The sequence below is a fragment of the Hyalella azteca genome, unplaced genomic scaffold, assembly GCF_000764305.2.
Source record: "Hyalella azteca isolate HAZT.00-mixed unplaced genomic scaffold, Hazt_2.0.2 contig17332, whole genome shotgun sequence".
Classification (NCBI taxonomy): Eukaryota; Metazoa; Arthropoda; class Malacostraca; order Amphipoda; family Hyalellidae; genus Hyalella; species Hyalella azteca.
This window is the reverse complement of record NW_025947119.1, coordinates 48,979-68,808: the sequence shown is the minus strand read 5'-3', so window position 1 is coordinate 68,808 and position 19,830 is coordinate 48,979. Positions and strand designations below refer to the sequence as shown.

The window sequence follows — 19,830 nt, the reverse complement described above, 5'->3', positions numbered from 1 at the left end:
TTTGAAAGTATGGCCCCTGAGCTCTCTGGTAGCAATGATATTATTGAGGAATTCAGCGGGGCTGTAAAACAAAAATATTTCATTATTGAAGCGGGAGCTCGAAAACGGCACAGTTTTCATTCAGGCTGTAAACCGTATTACTATATCAAAGTATTTTATTAGTAGCACTAGCAGCTGTATACGGTATTCAACATGATCAACAAGTAATTAAAAATGATCACAATATATAGGTATTATAATTTTCAAATCGGGATTTTATATCAGGCTGGCAATATCAAGGACGTTTAAATGATTGAAGAAAGAGCTCTATTATAGCACCGATATCATCGAGGTGTCCAATATAGGAATACAAAATAAAAATATTTTGATTATCGAACCAAGAGTTCCAAAGTTGCAACGTTATCAGCGAGGTATTCAACATTATTACAAAATCAAAGTATTTCCACTATTGAATTATGAGCTCTATCCCTAATAGAGTTCATATGCAGGCCCGACTCTGCATTATATAGGTGCCGCCTAGGCTTCTGGGAGCACCTAAATCAGCCGCTCTTTGCCCGCTTTGGCACAGGGTTTGTAGGGCAGTTTTTGTATAACTCATGCAGCAAGCTCTGTATGACCCAGCTTGACCGAACCTCCTCATACTCTCAGGCGGCTAAAATGTCGAAATGAGGATACCAGATACCAGAAACTGCTTCGGGCGGTCAAACAGACCCAAAATAACTTTAAGCCGAGTGTAGCGACCCCTCGGCAGAATTCTAGATGTATCCGAATTTTGTTAGCATACTAGCACCGTTATCATCCAGTTATTCAACAGGATTGGTATGTGAAAATGTTTTGGGTAAATTTCTAAGATTTGCGAGGGAACTTTTGCGAGGAATTTGCATTTGCGAGGGAATGCATTACTTTTCATATGAAAAATTTACGCTACTATTAGCATCTCCAATAATTAAGCGCTCTAGGTGAGTGATATCTATCAAAATCGGTGCGCCATCTATATTAACATAATTTTTCGCTCAAAATTAACCGATTGTCAAAGGTTGGTTTGATAAACCTACTTAAAATATTACCTTATGTGCTTCAGTTTCTTGATGTGAACCACGCCAAGCCGTCATATGACTCGCCTGAGCTACGGAAGTTAACTTTCCAGTCAACAGGTTAACAGGGTCTTTTTGTTGGGCAACTCCACTCCAGGCATTTTTCTGGGACATTTCAAGTCCTCATCGACTGACCTCAACTCCCGTTACCAGACCTTCAATTACGATAAGCATTGACGACGGTTTATTTCTCAGATGGCAAAAGGATATTTAATCATGCTCAGTATAAGCCGAGTTATTGAGTGCCCGCCATGTTTCATCGGTCTTCAGAACGATGATGGCTATCGTTAGATGATCAATGACTTCAGTCGATAAAAAAATTGTAGTCATTTAGTTAAAATTTCTGATGTGAGCGATGTAGTCTAGATGAGAGAAAAAAACATGTGCCAGGTCATTTTTACTATGACAAAAGACATACTTGTATTGTATACGCTGGAAAACTAAATAAGCTCGAAACTCAGAAAATGCATGTCTAACCGAGAATTAAATCATTTCAAATGGCAGATTTCATGAAAACAAAACTTCTAATGATTATAGTAACCCGAGATGTTGTTCAGGAAACTAGTAGAAACTTTGAACCACTCCAAGATAACCAATATACCTCGAGATCCTTTCGTTATCGAGAAGGAAGCGACCAGGCTTCTAATTTCATTTTAATTTTCTCTTCCACAAACCGCAAGTCCTGTTGTTGTTGGAATTGAAACTGGTAACACAAACCTGCACTTACCCTAAATAATATCAAGCACAATAGTAGCGCTAAATGCCCCGAGCGAGATGCTGCTTCTCCAAGAACGTCTTCAGAAAGCACGTGGATTTGCATTTGGTAAGCGTCTTCGGCAGCCACGAAGCATCATGCCGCACTGCCCCCGAGTAGACTACAGATTTTTGTGAAAAGTTACGGTCACTTTCTTGTGATGCTCGAGCAAACTTTGCTGCAGAAACTTGCCTTGATGGTTCCTTCAAATAAATTGACTAGGTTATCGTAACGTCTCTCAAATGCAAACTGACTGCACAATTCATGATGGATTTCAAAGCCTGACTTTGACTTTTTGCGATCTTCGTTTGTTTGAGCGAGCAGCTCTTCATAAAAGAAGTGACACGAGTAGAAAATCGTTGATCCATTGAAATCTATTAATAAAATAACAACATTTTATATTTCTGATGAAAGATTTGCCCTATTAAAGTCGGGGGTGAAAAGGTGAAAAGGAGTATGCAGCTGTAATTGAATTTGATTTTTATCTGAATTTTTAATAAAATACGCGTATTGAGCATCTAATTTCTGTGGATCTCCCAGATTTATCAAGTATTTAATAAATTGTCGTTTTGGTAAGATTTAATATCAAAATGGAATATTGTTCCAAAGTTTTTTGACTTGATAATTCACAAATTAATATTCATCGTGAATATACTGTCAAAGTATGGCCAGAAAGAAAGGAATTCGGCTTGAAAAAGCGTCAGTAATTGGCTGGTTTAATTACAAACTGATAACAATTTGCGATAGTACAGCCCATAAACAATCTTAATCATCAAACGTTTAAAAACATGAGAAAATCAGCTATTATTCGCCGTTGACATATATATGGAGTGACGAAGTGGACAGTTAAATCTGTCAAGCAATATACGTATAAACTTACTTTCAGTGTCATCAAAAACTTCTCTATAGCGTTCATTCTCGATAGATCTAATGTATTGATGGAGTCCTGAACTTCGGCTGGTCTTCATCTGAGCTTTGAATTTCTACGTAATAAATCGATCTGTCAGATTCATGGCGTTGAGTGAGCAATTTCTCATCCTCCAGAGTCAGGAAACTCAATTTTATGAACATCTCTCAGCCGTTCATATCACTCGGCCTTGCGGTCTATGCATGAACACCTTATGGACTTCAATGACCCAATGCTCGGAAATGTCCAGCTCGGAAAAAAAATCGGAATGCTCAACTTTTCACTTATCTCATTCTTGATACTCAATTGAATTACTGAGCAAATAGGAGAAAGGATCGATCCTAGCATTAAAAATGCATCTAAATGATTTTAGTAACTCGCGGAATTTTTATGGTGCAAGCAGGGGGTTGTTATTTCCCCCCATAAAACCTAGTTATTAGAAACACTATTATATTGGTTAAAAAAATCCCCGACAACACATTTAATGATTTCATACCGCCAGCTGATATGATACAATTATTTACAACTTATCATCGACGAACTATCAATTTTCCGTTAATTTACATCAGAAATTATTCAGTTGAATACTGTAAAGAATTTTTTTACTACATTTATTTACAGTTATTCAATTAATTTACCTCAGTAATTCTTAGTTGAATTCTGTATAAAATTATTTTACTACAAAAAAAATAAATCTCTGTTCATCTGCTCAGTCTCTTCATTGAAGACCGAATTGTACCTGACGTTCAATTTCACTTCAGAAAGCAGTCATCTTTCAGCTTCTGATTTCTTGAGGCAGAAGTCCGATATCATGGAATTTTTTTACTACATTTATTTACAGTTATTCAATTAATTTACCTCAGTAATTCTTAGTTGAATTCTGTATAAAATTATTTTACTACAAAAAAAATAAATCTCTGTTCATCTGCTCAGTCTCTTCATTGAAGACCGAATTGTACCTGACGTTCAATTTCACTTCAGAAAGCAGTCATCTTTCAGCTTCTGATTTCTTGAGGCAGAAGTCCGATATCATGGAAGGTCATCGAAAATGCTTAAGAAACCTTGAGTTCGAACATCCCAAGATGAAGCTGCACGATTTGTTATACCTACAGGTTGGTTTTTTAGCCCACTCTTGAGTGGAGTCGACCAAGCGAGAAGACGATTTTCCAACGCTCTGCTTGAAGTATGAAAGCTTTTCCTGAAAGTTTCGTCATGTGATCGTGGATTGGAAAATGGCTTTTGAGTCGCAAGAAATGATAACCTTAATTTCCAAGCAAACTTCCCTTTTGATTTCCTACAAAACTCCAGAGTTCAGAATTTGAGCCTCATGAGATGTGACATTTCAACTTCATGCTTGAAACGAAAGTTTTACTGAAACGGCTCATAAGAAGCCTTTCAAGTTTTGCACACGGCATGAATAAATCATGAATTTTCTTTAATTTTACAAGATGAATAGCAAATTACTCCAAAAGTCTAGAAAATATCCTCTTAATAAACCACTCTTAAGTTGCATAATGATGGACCCTGCTGAACTCTCTGACCTCTCGCACTAATGCAGTACATCACGCGACTTCCAAAATCTGGGAAGGTAGAATAGCTTCATTAAAGCTCGAAGTCTACCGACGGTAGAATAGATTCATTAGGGCAGTAGATCGCCCGTCATTTCATTCATTGTTATCAAGCCATTTTATAACTTGGTCAATTGCATCACTCTGCCTCCAATTTACTAATAATTTGGCACTACATTCGCCGAACTTTCAAATTCGCCAAAGGAAATTCCATTTACAATCAGCAAATTCAATTAGAGTGCGCGGGATGTGCTGCAGAGAGCTACTGGATGCAGTCTTATGATCTCTAACGCAACTTCATTAAGAGCGCTAAATGGCTGTCTCTGGGCCCTGCATTAATGTTTTAATTTTGGCAAGTCAAGTGCCATTTGATGCCAGCAGATATTGATTTACAAGGACATGCATTAATATTTGTTAAATCAAGTTATTGATGAGACGGGCATAAGTTGGAGAGGCTGTCGATATAATTAATGGCTTTGATCGTGCCGTGAAGGAGCTGCATCTTGAATAACATTTCATGCATGTAAAAAAATTATTCTTCACATGTTGATTGAACTGCATAAAGGGTTTTTGCATGCTTATTCGTAATTACGGAACTTGAAATTAATTTTTCCAAATATAATTGTATTTCGAGTCATTTTCTCTAACCGTTGCATTCCAGCCAAATTAGAACGTAAAATTAGACTACTTTTAAAGAGCGAAAATTCAATTATGTTCAAGTGCTAATTATTCAGCAAACGCCATCGATTATTTCGCTAACGAATTTGTAATTTAATTGAACCAAAAACCGAAAATATAAAGCGATTCGCAAATGAACGAGATTTCTGCTCACCGTTTCAGGTAAGATTAGAATTTTTTTATCTCAAATGAATTAAACGACTCGACAAGTTCTCTTCTTTTGTCTTTGTCTCAAAATCGAACGAGGAGATCACTTGGAGATGATCCGGATATCAAACGGCTAACCAGCACGCGGAAACGGATATTTGCGAAAATCTCTCTATTCGAAACAATCCCAAATTTGATTAAATCATTATAATGACACTAAGTTTAATGGCACTCATGCTATTTCGCTATTTCAGATGACGGCAGTTCAATATACAGGTAAATTTAATCAACGCGCTCCCCAAATTTCTCTTAGTCCAAAAACGCATCCTTGATTATTCTATTATCAGGGAATCAAAAATGTAAAATTAAATCGTAATGAAAACACTGCAAAAATACATTTGCAACCTTTCAAAAATCAAATCTGCGTGCAGTGACACTATAGGTAAAGGTACTATAGGTAAAGTTTAACAAAAATTTCCGAGGTCGAAGATCTCATAATATACCTACAAAATAATATACCTAATATAATATTATACCTAATAATTATAATTATACCTAATATAATTAATTATACCTAATAATAATATACCTAATACAATATAATAAATCTCATCATGAAAGGGTTCTGTCAAAGCTTCTGATACAAAATGAAACTCTCGATATATCATAATTCCAAATTCTCTTGAAGATAAACAGATTGAGAAATTTAGTTAAGAGTTTTTTTCAAAGTTTATGTTGCCTATAATATTGCAATTTTGTGAGAATATATCTCTCAACGTTTACAATTGTTGTTTTTCGGTTAGACTTTGCAATATACATTAATTAATAAACGGTCAGAGGCAATAATATTGCGAGGGAAAGGTTTGTCACTGAACTGATATTAAAATTCTCAACAATTTGCAATACTTGGAACATTTGCTTTTCTGTTGTCAAAAGCACTAAACAAGAATAAAGGTTTTTCAGACACGTTTCTTTTTAGATTATGAATAATTTTGCTATAAAATTGTCGAGTCTCAGAAGAAAGAAGCATGCAAGGAATTATTAATAGCCGGACATAATTTAGAAGAGATTAATTTGAAAAAAATGTTTGCTCTTTAGACTAGAAGTAGACGCGAACAGTTCATTCTTCATTTAAAGTCAGTGAGCGTATTAGAAACCATTAGGGAGAAGCATTCTAAACATCCGGTGCATAGGGTGTGCTTAGGACTTTAATTAAATAATCTAAGAGCTCTAATTGAATTTATTTATTTATATTAAATTTATTTGGTAAAAGCATGTAAGTGGACGTTGCTGGGGACAAGCGTGTGCTCCGCTATTCTTTTTCTCTAGGGACCAGCAGACGGAAAATTGAGACAAGGTATTTATTTTAGATTATTACCTTACTAACAAGCTTATTTATTTTACTTCTGTCCATAAAATGTAAAATTACAGAGCCACGTGATATTGCGAAATGATCGGTATCTTTGATACGGGCTCGGAAAATCGGAAAAATTTATTTAGCTAATATCAGGACTCAAACAAACACAAACTCACTGATGTTATCTAATATAAAGTAATAATAATCTAATTAAGTTGCTTTCTAATAGGCAAAATATAAACCTTCATTTCAATTGCAGAAAATGCTAATAATATTGTTAGGCATTATGTTGAAAAAAATTAGGATTTTTATTCGTCTATAATATTTTTGCTAGCATTTATAATGTATGTTTGTATTTTCGTTAGATGCCTATTGCTGAAACATTCATATGCAGGCCCTTATCGAGCGCCCAACTATATAATGTCTATCGCATCAAAATATTATCCTTATTTGAAATTCGATTAAAAGTTGTTTCATGCCACAAATTCAAAGGTTGGAGAGATTTTAAAGCAAATTTATTCATATATGTTTACCTTCAGCTAAACTGATGAAAATTTTGAATTTTCGTATACTGTTAGAGATGAGTTTGGCGAAGCCTTTCTCGTATTAATGTTAATTTAATTTGAAAAAAAAACAATGGGACGACAGGATTTGAAATAAATTGATTTAAGTGGATATAAATTTTAGATCTCAGGAATTATCAAACCCAGCTTCAGCTACCGCATGCTTCGTCATGTTCCAGATTACAAGCCCTTTGTGTCCAGTATTCTGAATTATCGTATAAAAGTGTAAGAGTTAAAATTAATAAATCAACAGTAAACTATGTAATTTTATGGAAATAAATTAAATTTCAGTTACTTTCCTCATCGAATTAGGTGTATGAAACAAAATTTGAGCCTAATTTCTGCTTAATTTCTTTTTAGAGAACTGGCTTTCAATCAAAACTTCCTTATCTTATGACAAAGTGTTAGTAGTTATTGAATTTCATCACTGTGTCCCCTTCGTGTAGTCTTTTAAGCTTGACTTTTGAAATCAGATCAGAGCGCCTAAAGTAAATATTTCTTCTGGGATATTCCTGTGGCAGAAATTTTAATTTTTAGGTAAAATTTTAGAAAGAAAATAGTTGGAATACGGGAACGGCATTGATATCTTTAACTAATATAAATTTAACTAATAATTTAATTTAACTAATATAATATAAATGCGTAGAAGAAAAAAAAGGTTATTAAAAATTGTTAATTTTGAAGATATCAATATCCATTAATGTTTGGCAGGAATAATGTTATAAGCATTTTGCTGGGCATCAGTTAAATCAACATTGTCGCGAGTACTTATATAAATTAACTTTTTATTATGATTCAAAATTCGTGTTCATTGCTTTTCACTCTATTTTATCATTACTAACGCTACTCTTAAACTAATTTTTGAAATGTAACATAAATTGGTTAACTTGTCATTAATTTTCATCGAAAGAGTAAAGAGAAAGTATCCCTTTCCCTTCGACAACTTGGGCCTGGGCAAGCCAATATAAAAATAACACGAAAAACATACCAATTGTATGAACATTTGAAGTTCATGGTAATGGTGTACTTGGCAATGACTTTAAAAACCATTGAATGCGGGTCATTCCACACCTAACGGTACAGTTGGTAACGTGAAGACCACTTAGTCCCAAGTTCGAATTCTGAGTCGGGGTTATGGGGTAACTTTTTTTTGTTCATAGGGAAACTATTGAACTTGTGAATGAGAACTTGAGAAGCCAGCATGAACAATCTGCTCCACATGCTGGCTTCTCAGTGGTGAAGAACGAAGTCCTCAGAAAGTGGACAAAAGAAAGTACTGTCCGCTCACAATTCTAGGAGAGAAAGTCAATTCAAAGCTATGACTTTAGTATGAAGACCACCGGTCAATGGTGTTCATGGCATTCATTCTGTGTGAATAATTCGCATGGTGAGAAAATTTCCAAATGAATCGAGATTCTGCTCGCGGCAAGTAATTGATATTCTTAACTCACTAAGTATTAATAAAAAGCAGGGTGGAATTCTGGGATTGCTAGGTTCATATATTCAAAATCGATACAGCCTAGTTGCTAAAAATATTAGCTAAATATAAAGTAAAATTTAATAACAAATTTTTAGATTCAATATGACATCTGCACATGTTCATAAATTACCACTCCCATTATTTATTATTAATTTTATTTTTTATTATTTATTATTATTATAAATAAATAAATAATTAATAATTATTTAAAAAGGTTTATTCTGGAACGTATCTCGCTGCCCTAAACTAGAGAAATTCCCGTGCACTATATAGCCTGGTATTGAGGAAGCCTATATTGTGGACGATTTCTCTTCTTATTTCTAGTCGACTATCTTGAACTTTTGAAAAATTTCCATGTATTTAAAACCTGAAGTCCTCGACTAATTTTGCATACTTGTCTTTTGGGTTTTAAGCATTGGAATGCGCTGCAATAATTCCTGAAAATCTCTCACTTCCTTTTTTATACGTTACCCGTGAAATGGTGTTTCATCTCCACATTTACTAAATTTTCATTGTGAAATTCATTTCACACAAATAATAAATGGATCCCCTGAAAAGTTATATTTTTGCAGAACTTTAATTTAGAAGCGTCACACCTAAACCTTGAGCGCTTACAATCGAACAGGAGTGCGAGACTAATCTTTGAACGTAAAGTACGTAGTAGGATGAATGTGACTGGCTGAAAATTAACATTTTTATGTTAATTCCACGGCCACACCCATGGATCACACAGTATAGGCCTAATCATCTTCTAGTTATTCGGCCCAACGTAAAAGGTGAGTATAATTTATTTCCTACTTCTATCCCAAATGTATTTTTTTCGTTCTTCCTTCATTATCTTGTCAAATGCTTGCATATTACAGAAAATGCACAGACGTGCAATATCGTGGTTTGTTAATCCAGTTTCTGAGAAATTATTTCAGTCGAATTTCTATACGAACAAGCCAAACATATACATCGATAATCCAAATGAATTTTATCTTCTCTGATCGATGAAATCTACTATTTATCGTCATTCTTTGTCAATTCATCCGTCGAACTATAACTCCCATAGATCACACTAGGATTTATTGACGTGTTAAAGTAATGCTTCTGGCTGCATTTACATAATAAGCTATAAAGTTTAGTCGGTAGCCGAGTATAAATAGTGAATAATATGCAACAAGTGCATGGATGTCCTTATCGGCTCGAAATCATTCTAGGAATTGCGGTAAAGTTTGGAAGTTCTAGAATGTTTAGGCCGCTGCGCCGTCTTGAACACGTTGGGCATAGGTTAGGTTAAAAAATACGTTTTAATTGGTTAGGTTAAATATATTCTAAGCATTCTACACCATGTGGGTTCGGACACCACCGAAGAAATTTTGGTATTACATTAGATTAAGTGCATCCAAAAAAAGGGTGTTTTTTAATTATATGTTTTTTGGGGTGTAGATTAAGAATCTGAAATCCGTTTTTGGCGGTCGGAACCTGTTTAATGGAACCTGTTCCTAACTGGACCTAACCTGCGAGGTTTTCGTTGGTCGGCTAGGTTTTTTCTATGTTTGGAGTCCGTCCGGCGGCCGAAAAACCCTAGCCAATAGGTTTTTTCTATGTTTGGAGTCCGTCCGGCGGCCGGAAAAACCTAGCCAATCAACGAAAACCTCGCAGGTTAGGACCAGTTAGGAACAGGTTCTGTTAAAAATTTCTGATGCAGACCGCCAAAAATAGATTTCAGATTCTTAATCTACACCCCAAAAAACATATAACTAAAAAAAACACCCTTTTTTTTTTGGATGCACTTAATCTAAAGTATTACGAATTTCACCTAATTTCATGGCTCGTGTCTAATTTATTTTGTCAAAATGTTGAAAAAATTGTATAGGGTAAACACAACATATTCCAACACCTTAAGGATGTAGCAAGAAATAAATGGCTATAAATAGATCACCTTATGCACAACTCGAGTTCTGATTGGTTTACGTCACTCTCAAAACACCACACTATGTGCCAGCAATGATGAAATGTCACAAACTGTTGCCATATTTATTTAAAAGCCTTTAGAATTCAAATCTACAANCCACTCCTCTTTCCACCACTCCTCTTTCCACCACTCCTCTTTCCACCACTCCTCTTTCCACCACTCCTCTTTCCACCATTCCTTCTCTGTTTAATTTTTTCCAAAATTCCCTCCGAACTTATACCTCTACTTCTCTGCACACTCATGACGGTATTTCTCAGCCTATTTCAACGTCCGCTTCTCTGCTTATTTTCGGATTAAATTTTGCAAATTCTCTGCTTTTTCCTACCTCTACTCCAACTTTTATTCCACTGCCTATTTTCAATTATGCTTCTCTACGCACTTCTGCTTCTTCTTCTCTGTTTGATTCTACTTTCGCTTCTCTGCTCACTTCTAACTCTACTCCTGTGCCTACTGGAATAACTGCATTGATTCAGAAGCCAGACGAGCCCCATGAAGCGTGAGACGAAGAGCTTCCAATTTCCGATGGCAGCTTCAAGTCCGTTAAAGCTTAGCCCTGAGTATTTAGTATTAGTTTCTCGTATTGTTAATTCAGACTAGTAAGTAGTCCGAAGAGCGAATAATAAAGAGAGCGAATAATAAAGAGCGAATAATAATACGTTGAAAGTCCTTTTTTTAACACGATTTTCCACGTTCCATTTTGCGAGTTGTGAAAAAATCAACTTTTTCCATCCTCAGAGTCATTCGAATGACAATTTAGTTTTAATTTGAAGCTGCTTTGGTTCGCATTTCTTTTTGACCGATAGCGGAAAGATCAAGTAGAATAAAGAGTGTATTTTTTACAGCCCGTTGAATGATCAAATTAAAATAGTGGACAAAGCCGAGCTTTGAGAGTATCATGACTTTGTTGGATGAACTTGCATCGAAGGCTTTGTGAGAGACCGAGCTTGGGAAAAATTATTTATCCACGTTTACGGCAAAATAAAATGTCTTTTTTTTTGTAGTTTGCGATAAGTATCCGCTTAGCTGCCATATTTGTGGCTCTAGCGCGTGATTAGTAAGATTTATAACTTTGTAAGTCATCATCAAATTCGTGCGTCTGATGGTGAACTAGCTAGCATACAGATGGTGGCCTAGTGGAAATAAACAGATCGTTTGTAATTAAATAAAATATCCCATAATTCGGTCTTCTTAAAGTCGACATTCTTCTTCTACGAGGTAACGTATGTTCGTAAGTCATTCATTCTGATTCAATTCACTGCTATGTGAACAATGCGTTTTATGTCCCTCATGAACCAAGAGGTGGTGGTTCCTCTATAGCACGCTTTGAACTATCATTCTATTACCCCGAGTGAAGATTGGTACTTTATCTTACCATAAAATGAAATAACTTATGAGCCGATAGGGAAACTGTATTATATATGCTTCTGAAAGACCATTGCTTCACCTATGCGTATCATACCCTTATATATAAGTACATACTCTTCAGGTAAACATGAAAATTGCACGGTATATATGTATGTCTGAAATGTAAGCGTTTTACTCTGAAATAACCTTCAGTCCCGTATGGAACTGAATTACTAATGGACTACTTATTGAACTTTCCTTAAGATGTGATGTTGATTCAAAAAATTCAGTCAAGAAGTTTAAATATATTGTTCTAAAAACTGGAGAGGTAAATGCTTTTTTTTACCTTGTGAGTATTGTAAATGTTTTAAGAAAGGTATATCTACTAACCAGCAGACAGGAATCTGATATGAATAATTTTTATTCAAAAAACTATTTTTGATACATTTTTAAGAACATCGTCTAAACAACATTTTTGCAAAAGTTCTTCATATAAATCTAGATTATTTTTTTTTTGAAACTCAATATCTATTTATTTTATTCAGTACAATTCATAGGTTTAATTATTCTCGCATGTAATGGAGTTTTTCCATTAACTCTTTTTCCAAGCGAAGCCACTTCTGAGCATATCTCAATTACATGATATTTGTGCACGCTGGATTTGGCAATATTAAGCCTAGTTTTTCAAAGGCATGACTCTCTTTGGTTTTATTTGCTTTCATATTTACTGAAGCTCCCCGGCAGAACTCTGGTCAACAATGCTTTGTCAGAATATCAATTTGGCGTCCGTTGTGTTTTAGGTAGCAAAATATCGAATAAAACTGAATACTGCAAAGCCCCATCGAGCGCCACATTCGCAATGATTTAGTTTAGTTTGCATTATATAATAATAATAATAAGTGATGATATAGAATATATACGATAAATATGGTAATATAAACTCCAGATTAACCATGCAAAATTAGCATCCATAGCGCAGCATTTGGAGGGCGCGCACAAGCGGTGGTCGCAATATACATAAAATATAAGCAAACATTCCTAGTATTCTTTATTACGGTTGCACTTGGTTAACCGTCATAAATAACGGGCTTTTTAACGTGTTTTCCTTGGCTTTTTGAAGGTCATCGGAAATGGCGAGGGCTTGGTTGAATGAAGCGTATACATGTTGGTTGAATGAAGCGTATACATGTTGGTTGAATGAAGCGTATACATGTTGGTTGAATGAAGCGTGAAATATTTAGCTGTTGTGAAGTATTTATTCATTCATGAAGTATTTAGCTGTTATGCCAAGTAAAAATTTGTTTTATTTTATGTCACTTCGGCAATTGCATTTTCTCAAGCTGTTCACGTTTGAGGAAATGTATATTTTAAATACAGAATTAAATATTATTTTTTTGCAATGTTACGAATTATATGATGCGGTTTCTTTTCGCAAATATCTTCACACAAGAATAAACTTTAGGTTTTGTGGTTATTAAATGTTTCCTTGTATTGAAATGAAACTTTCATGTAGATTCAATTTTTTAGTGTACTTCTACAAACGATTTTCAATCATATAATTTAAAAACTCAAGTTTAAACTCTTTGTGAGAAGTTTATCGATAATTATTGCTATATTAATCAAGTTGGGTTTATCTAATTGCATTTTTGCAACTAACGAAGTTCCGCGCTGCTTAATTTATTTGCAGAATAACAGTCAATCAACAAATTTGGAAATTATTAATTTGCAAATTGCAAACTTTTGAGTCAGAAAATAGTGGCGGCCGCATTAAATGGTCAAAATTTGAGTGAAGCTCGCGTAACTTTGCTCATTTGTACGATTTGCGACGCGCGCAAGTTAAAATGAAAGCTACCCTGGAACATTCAGTGAACTCGGGGGAGATTCAGCATCGTCGTTATGAGTGTGCGAATAGTAACTTTGCAGTCTCGTTGAATGTGATTGTTTTGCCGGAGCTTAAAAACGCCATAAGTCGATATTTGCGAATAGTAACTTAAGTTTTGCAGTCTCGTTGAATGTGATTGTTTTGCCTAAAAACGCCCATAAGTCGATATTTACTGCCTTTAGATAGTTAATAATGAGGAAAGACCTAAAGGAAAGACTTAAATGTGTTACTTTCAATTGATAGATTTGACTTCATATATGTACTTGCTTTCAATTGATAGATTTTTTAGAAGATGATTCACGCTCTATTGTAGGAGCTTAAGCACTAACTCGATCATGAATTAAATGTCAACAAAAGATCATCAGCTGGTCAGAATAATAAGGCCTTATAAACAACTCCGTACAGGGCAGATCTGTTACAAAGTGATTCAAGCTCCCTAAATGCGGTACATCATCGTAAAGCATTATTGCGTTTAAAAATTAATTCTACTTTTCTGGGAAGAATGTAAGAAAAATATAAATCTTTATGCCACTGGTTATTAAAAATTCTTGCGATCGGTTGATAAGAATGTCCTATGTATAAATGTTACAATTACTGCAAGATCGATTAAAAATTCATTAAGTTTTTGAATTCCGGAATCCGACTCATGCTCGAGTTCGCTGTGATATCGCATAACATATAATTACATTAAAACTTGTAGTTTTAAAACCATAAAGTAAAGCTCATTGAAAATTGTAGTTGAGATTGAGAGCAAGATACTGCACAATCAATTTGAGAAAATCGTTGTCATTTACTTTTAATATCTAAAATTTTTCGAATTTCATGTATTATATTATATATCATAGTATTATTATTTATTATTATTTGAGATTGTGAGCAAGATATTGCACAATCTATTTGATAAAATCGTTGTCATTTACTTTTAATATCTAAAAATTTTTTGAATTTCATGTCCCCATATCATAATTTTGACGGGAATTCTGAAAAGTTTCATACAGTTCTGTGCCTGGAAGGAATTTAGTTCCACAGACGGCATTGTTAGACCAAAGTTTTCCCGCAATTTGCTAGGCTACGAGTCTTGCACTGCATAATGAGGGACTGGTATCAGCAGCCACAGGCAAGATTCTAAACAAAATACTTATAGCAAATCCATGAATAAGTTACCGTTAAAATATATTGAACATAAGTCTGTATTTGGCAGGTTGTGCTGCCCTGCAATGGGAATTCGAATTATGAATTATTGCTGTTTTAAAATTCGAGTTAACATTTTCGAGGATGATATGCGAGAGATTTTTCATCTCTTATAAATATAAACCTTAGCAGAATCGGATAAAAATTTGTGTTTAACCCAATCCAAAAATTGAGGGATTTGATTCAGTAGCCACTTAAATTGTTCAGTACGCAGACTATTGACGTCAATTTCTCAACTCATTAAAATCCCATTCCGACCAACGGAATTAATGACATTTACGGAAATCTCTATTGCATGGAAGTGATATTATACCGATATTTATTAATTTACCACTCGGAGTCTCGTCTCATTAGACTCATTAGAGCACAAGGCCTACTCATTACGAGCAAGACAATGCTCTCGTTTAATGAGACTCGCGTAGGGAAAGCATCACGGCTTAATGTTCTTGTCGTTCAAACACCAACGTGGGACCAGTGCCTCGTTGCGCGTTCTAAGTCATTGAGTTCATGGAACATTGCCTGTAAAATAAATGAACCACAGGGCCTATACTTTAAAAAAAAAAGTTAAGAGATCGTAAGTTCATCAGCCAATCATTGACAGCCTTTCAAGCAAAATCCACCAATCATGGACAAGAAAATAGAGCGTATCACTCCTGTGTGTCGGTTGAAATTTAATTAATAAAACTTTTACATTTAATTTGATTATTTGAAGTGACTTTTATTTTATTTATGATAAATTATACTAAACAGCTCTCAGATTTTGTGAAGAGGCATCCAAGTTTGAAAAATTTTCCTTTTTCTTTTCGTCAATCAGTTGCATTTCCCAATACAACATAAATTTAAATCCTTATCGGTCAATACTTCAAATAATAGGCATGAAAACTTTAAATCTCTTGCTATGTTCCCTTACATAATTCTTGAAATAGATTTGTTTATCTGTCACTTTGCAAAAAAAAAAAAACTTTTGTATATATGTTTTACTATTATTTTACAGCTACACCAAAACATAAGATTACTTTTCATATGAATCTTTCCTCTACATATCCATTTAATAATTCTATTAATTCGTCTCCAGTCACTACAATTATCTCAACCATTTCTTCAGTCTCAACAGCTTCAACATTTGCTCAAGCTTCTTTAAATACAAATGCTTTTCAGCCAACCAGCTCAACTTCAACATTAGCATCGACTCGTCCTATTTATGCCATCGAGGTCTCTCCAATTTATTTTAACTTCCCTGACGTTAAGGTTCCTGTTGCATACAAAGCTAAACTCGTCCGATATTTATCCCACGCGAAGAATTTATACTGTCCTGTACACGAAGACCTATGCGGTTTTACTCAAATGATTGACTTATCAGATTACGAACGCACTGACCAGAAATTTCTGACTCAGTTTTATTTTGGCAAATTCCGTCGACATTTTCTCCTGCCTGATGGTGAAACCATGATCAATGATCCGCCTGGTATATTATACAGTAAATTTTCTCTTCGGCAAATGAAGCTTCGCGGGGGCCGAGCTTATTTTCGGTACCTGTTGAATATGCCTTGTTACAAGTGCTTCAACGAACGATTTATTTATGAAGTCTACCGCGTCTCGCTGTGGGCCAAGCATAAGAAGATATCGAGTGCACAGACTTTGGGCGATCTCGCTTTGACTCTGTCATACCTAGAACGTCCCACTGCCGGGACAACAAAGCTACATAGATGGATTACACCTCAAGTTGCTGTTATCGCGCATTTTCTTACATATTACGCTATAGAATGTGCTGTACGCAAGATATCGTTCAACTACTTTGACGTGGCAATTGATTATGCCTTACGTTCTCTTAACTCCTCCGTGAGCAAATTATTCGAACGAATGACGGCGAACAATATTCAGGTCTCCACTAGGTGCACCTTGCGTCATACGTTAACAACGGCATTACTGATGCAAATTATGCTTGAAATGGACCAAGCCGGTATTTCTTCAGCAACGTATCCTTTTTGCTTCATCCGCGAGTTCAAGAAGGCAAATGACGTCAAAGATTTGTTGAGAAGTGACCCGGAATATTGCAGTATATGCATTAATGTGAAATTGGACGAGAATGTGAACTTTGGATGCCTGAGCGACTGCATCCACATCTTCTGCTACCAGTGCTTGATGAAGTGGCGAGCTGTCAGGTAATGATGAAGATGGTGCCTTCAGGTAATGATGGAGATGGTGACTTCAGGTAATGATGAAGATGGTGCTATCAGGTAATGATGAAGATGGTGCCATCAGGTAATTATGAAGATGGTGGCTTCAGGTAATTATGAAGATGGTGGCTTCAGGTAATGATGGAGATGATGCCTTCAGGTAATGATGAAGATGGTGCCTTCAGGTAATGATGGAGATGGTGCCTTCAGGTAATGATGGAGATGGTACAAGCTTCAGGTAATGACGAAGATGGTGCCTTCAGGTAATGATGGAGATGGTGCCTCCAGGTAATGACGAAGATGGTACAAGCTTCAGGTAATGATGAAGTGTCCTACAATCAGTAATGATCAGGAGCCAAGCTATTGATTTAAATGGCGCGGTTTCATTATTATGATGTTCACTCCTGTGTGTCGGTTGAAATTTAATTAATAAAACTTTTACATTTAATTTGATTATTTGAAGTACTTTTATTTTATTTTGATTTTATTGAAGTCACTTTGCAAAAAAAACTTTTGCATATATGTTTTACTATTATTTTACAGCTACACCAAAACATAAGATTACTTTTCAAGGTAGAATGTAGCAAACCAACGGTTGTGCAACAAATAGAAGTGTATAAATGCAAGGTTAATGTTATTTATCGTTTTCCAATGGTATTATATTAACATATTCTCGTACTATATCTCACCTAAGCCAAAATTATAACATTTTATTTACAAGTTATGTTATAAACCGATATTTATGTCAACTTTTCACCACAGTGAATGCTGTCCACTCTGCCGCGCGAGCGGCCGTCTCGTCTTCAGTCGCGATCAGTTTCTCGCCTGCAAAGCGTTTTACGATCAATTTTTCGCCACCGTAGTTGCGGCAGCAGCTGCGAGATTGAGGGGACGGAGTAGTGACAGCGCGAGTGGTAGTGGTGGTGATGGTTTTTTTGTTGAATAATTGCATGACTCGCTGGCGCTGTTTCATTTGAGCTGTCCAAGTAATTACTGACAAACTTGCGGAGTGCATTTAAAATTTTTAATAAAGTGGTAATGTAAATTTATTTTAGGGAGTAACGTCTCGATGACCTCACATGTATTAATCTGGAAAATACTCCATGATATTAAAATTTTAGGATCGAAATTTCTTGTAAATTTTCAGTCTTTACTTCGAAAATTTAAAAATATTTTTACAAGTTTGCTGCGTTATGCGATGGATCAAAAATGAATTTCTCTCTTTCATTGAGTGTGCCTACATTTTATCACAAATTTTCGTTCACTTTCGGTGCAAGGTCATAGTCGCGGAGCTACGCTAGTAGAAGGCAGGACTGAGTTGTTAATTTTACACAAGTATATTGTTGATACGAATTACATTTTTTCAATTTCCTTTAATTTATTGCATTTATTATGCGCTTATAGCTCAATATGAATTCTTACATGTACGTTTTCTCATTTTTTGGCAAACTTCGGCCTGCAAGTTGGCATGCAGTTTCTCTGTCTCGGGACAGCCAGTAAACTATACTTGATCATTGGGTCTTTTCAATTAATTAATTAGCTCATGAACTCTAAGAAAAATAAATTAATCCATATTCTATTCCTCAAATAAATAATATTCCGAACAATTCATTGATACTCCTGTCTCCTCAAGTCTGCTATATGAATACTAGATTGAATTGATGATCGACGGTAAACATTTATAACAATTTCGGACATGGAATCGGAATATAAATACCGCTCCCCATTATTTTTTAAAATGAATATGCATCAACTCTGATATAGTTTGCATTGCAGTAATCGTACAAGTTGGATTGTCTTAAAACTTTACTGGGGAAAATGCCGCACACAAAAAAAGTTAAGAGATCGTAAGTTCATCAGCCAATCATTGACGGCCGTTCAAGCAAAATCCACCAATCATAGACAATAAAATAGAGCGTAAGTACTTACGTTCACTTAGCGAGTTTTGAAAGTATGGCCCCAGGCTGTGAATCTTGCGTCCTGCTAGAAGCCGCGACTCTAGTTTCGCCTGTAGATCAGTTTGTGAAGAAGTGCCCCCTTAATTTCCCGACACAAGATATGCAGGTTTTTGGGGGCACTGGAGCTTTGGTAAAGTGCGGCTGAAAAAAATATTAAAAAACGCGTTCCAAGGGTCATCAAAAACGCATTACAAGCAATGGAAAAGACGTATGTTTTTCTTCAACTCGCGTACGGTCAAAGCACGTTTACATATTGAGCGTTCCTTTGAGCGTTTTTAAACGGGTATGAACTTTTAAAAATCTTATCTATTGAGATGCAGGCGACGGCGACAGTTTGTTGACTTTAAATAACATACCGTTTCGCGGTTTTTTTGGACCACATTTTTTATTTTAGCTCTGTTTTTCTCGATACTTTAACAAAATGATTTATGCGGTTTACGCAACATGCACGGGAATATAAAACCAAAAGTCGTCAAAATAATGTGCGTCTGAAGTTACCTCAAATACTAGTCTCGATGATGTGCATTTACAATTATCAAGTTCATTAAGTCGTCCCAGGATCTATATGAAATTGTCTGCGAGTCTTATTTAGTTCAGCTTATTGGCATGCAAGTTTGACCGTTCATTTTAATTCCCAAGTGTTACTCTTCTTCTATGTAATGCCTGGACTTTGTAGGGATCATTTTCTCCTCGCGGGCGCGAGAGTGTTGAGGATCAGAGGGAAAAGTTGAAGTCTGGGAATAATAAAAATAAGTTCATCGCGCTAATTA

The 19,830-nt window shown here is 35.4% G+C and overlaps 1 protein-coding gene across 1 annotated transcript; it reads left to right on the top strand.

The window, feature by feature from the left end:
• The first annotated feature begins 15,953 nt into the window (after positions 1–15,953).
• On the top strand, positions 15,954–18,048 carry LOC108669308. The gene is made up of 2 exons (XM_018156613.2): positions 15,954–17,087; positions 17,865–18,048. The coding sequence occupies exons 1-2, from the start codon at positions 16,270–16,272 to the stop codon at positions 18,046–18,048; spliced, it is 1,002 nt and encodes a 333-aa protein (XP_018012102.1). The 5' UTR covers positions 15,954–16,269.
• Positions 18,049–19,830: the final 1,782 nt, after the last annotated feature.

Bases quoted from the DNA above. Each gene is read 5' to 3' on its own strand.
- LOC108669308 (XM_018156613.2), top strand. From the start codon at position 16,270: ATGATTGACTTATCAGATTACGAACGCACTGACCAGAAATTTCTGACT. The intron at 17,088-17,864 runs GTAATGATGAAG...TTTTCACCACAG, and splicing joins ATGAAGTGGCGAGCTGTCAG to TGAATGCTGTCCACTCTGCC.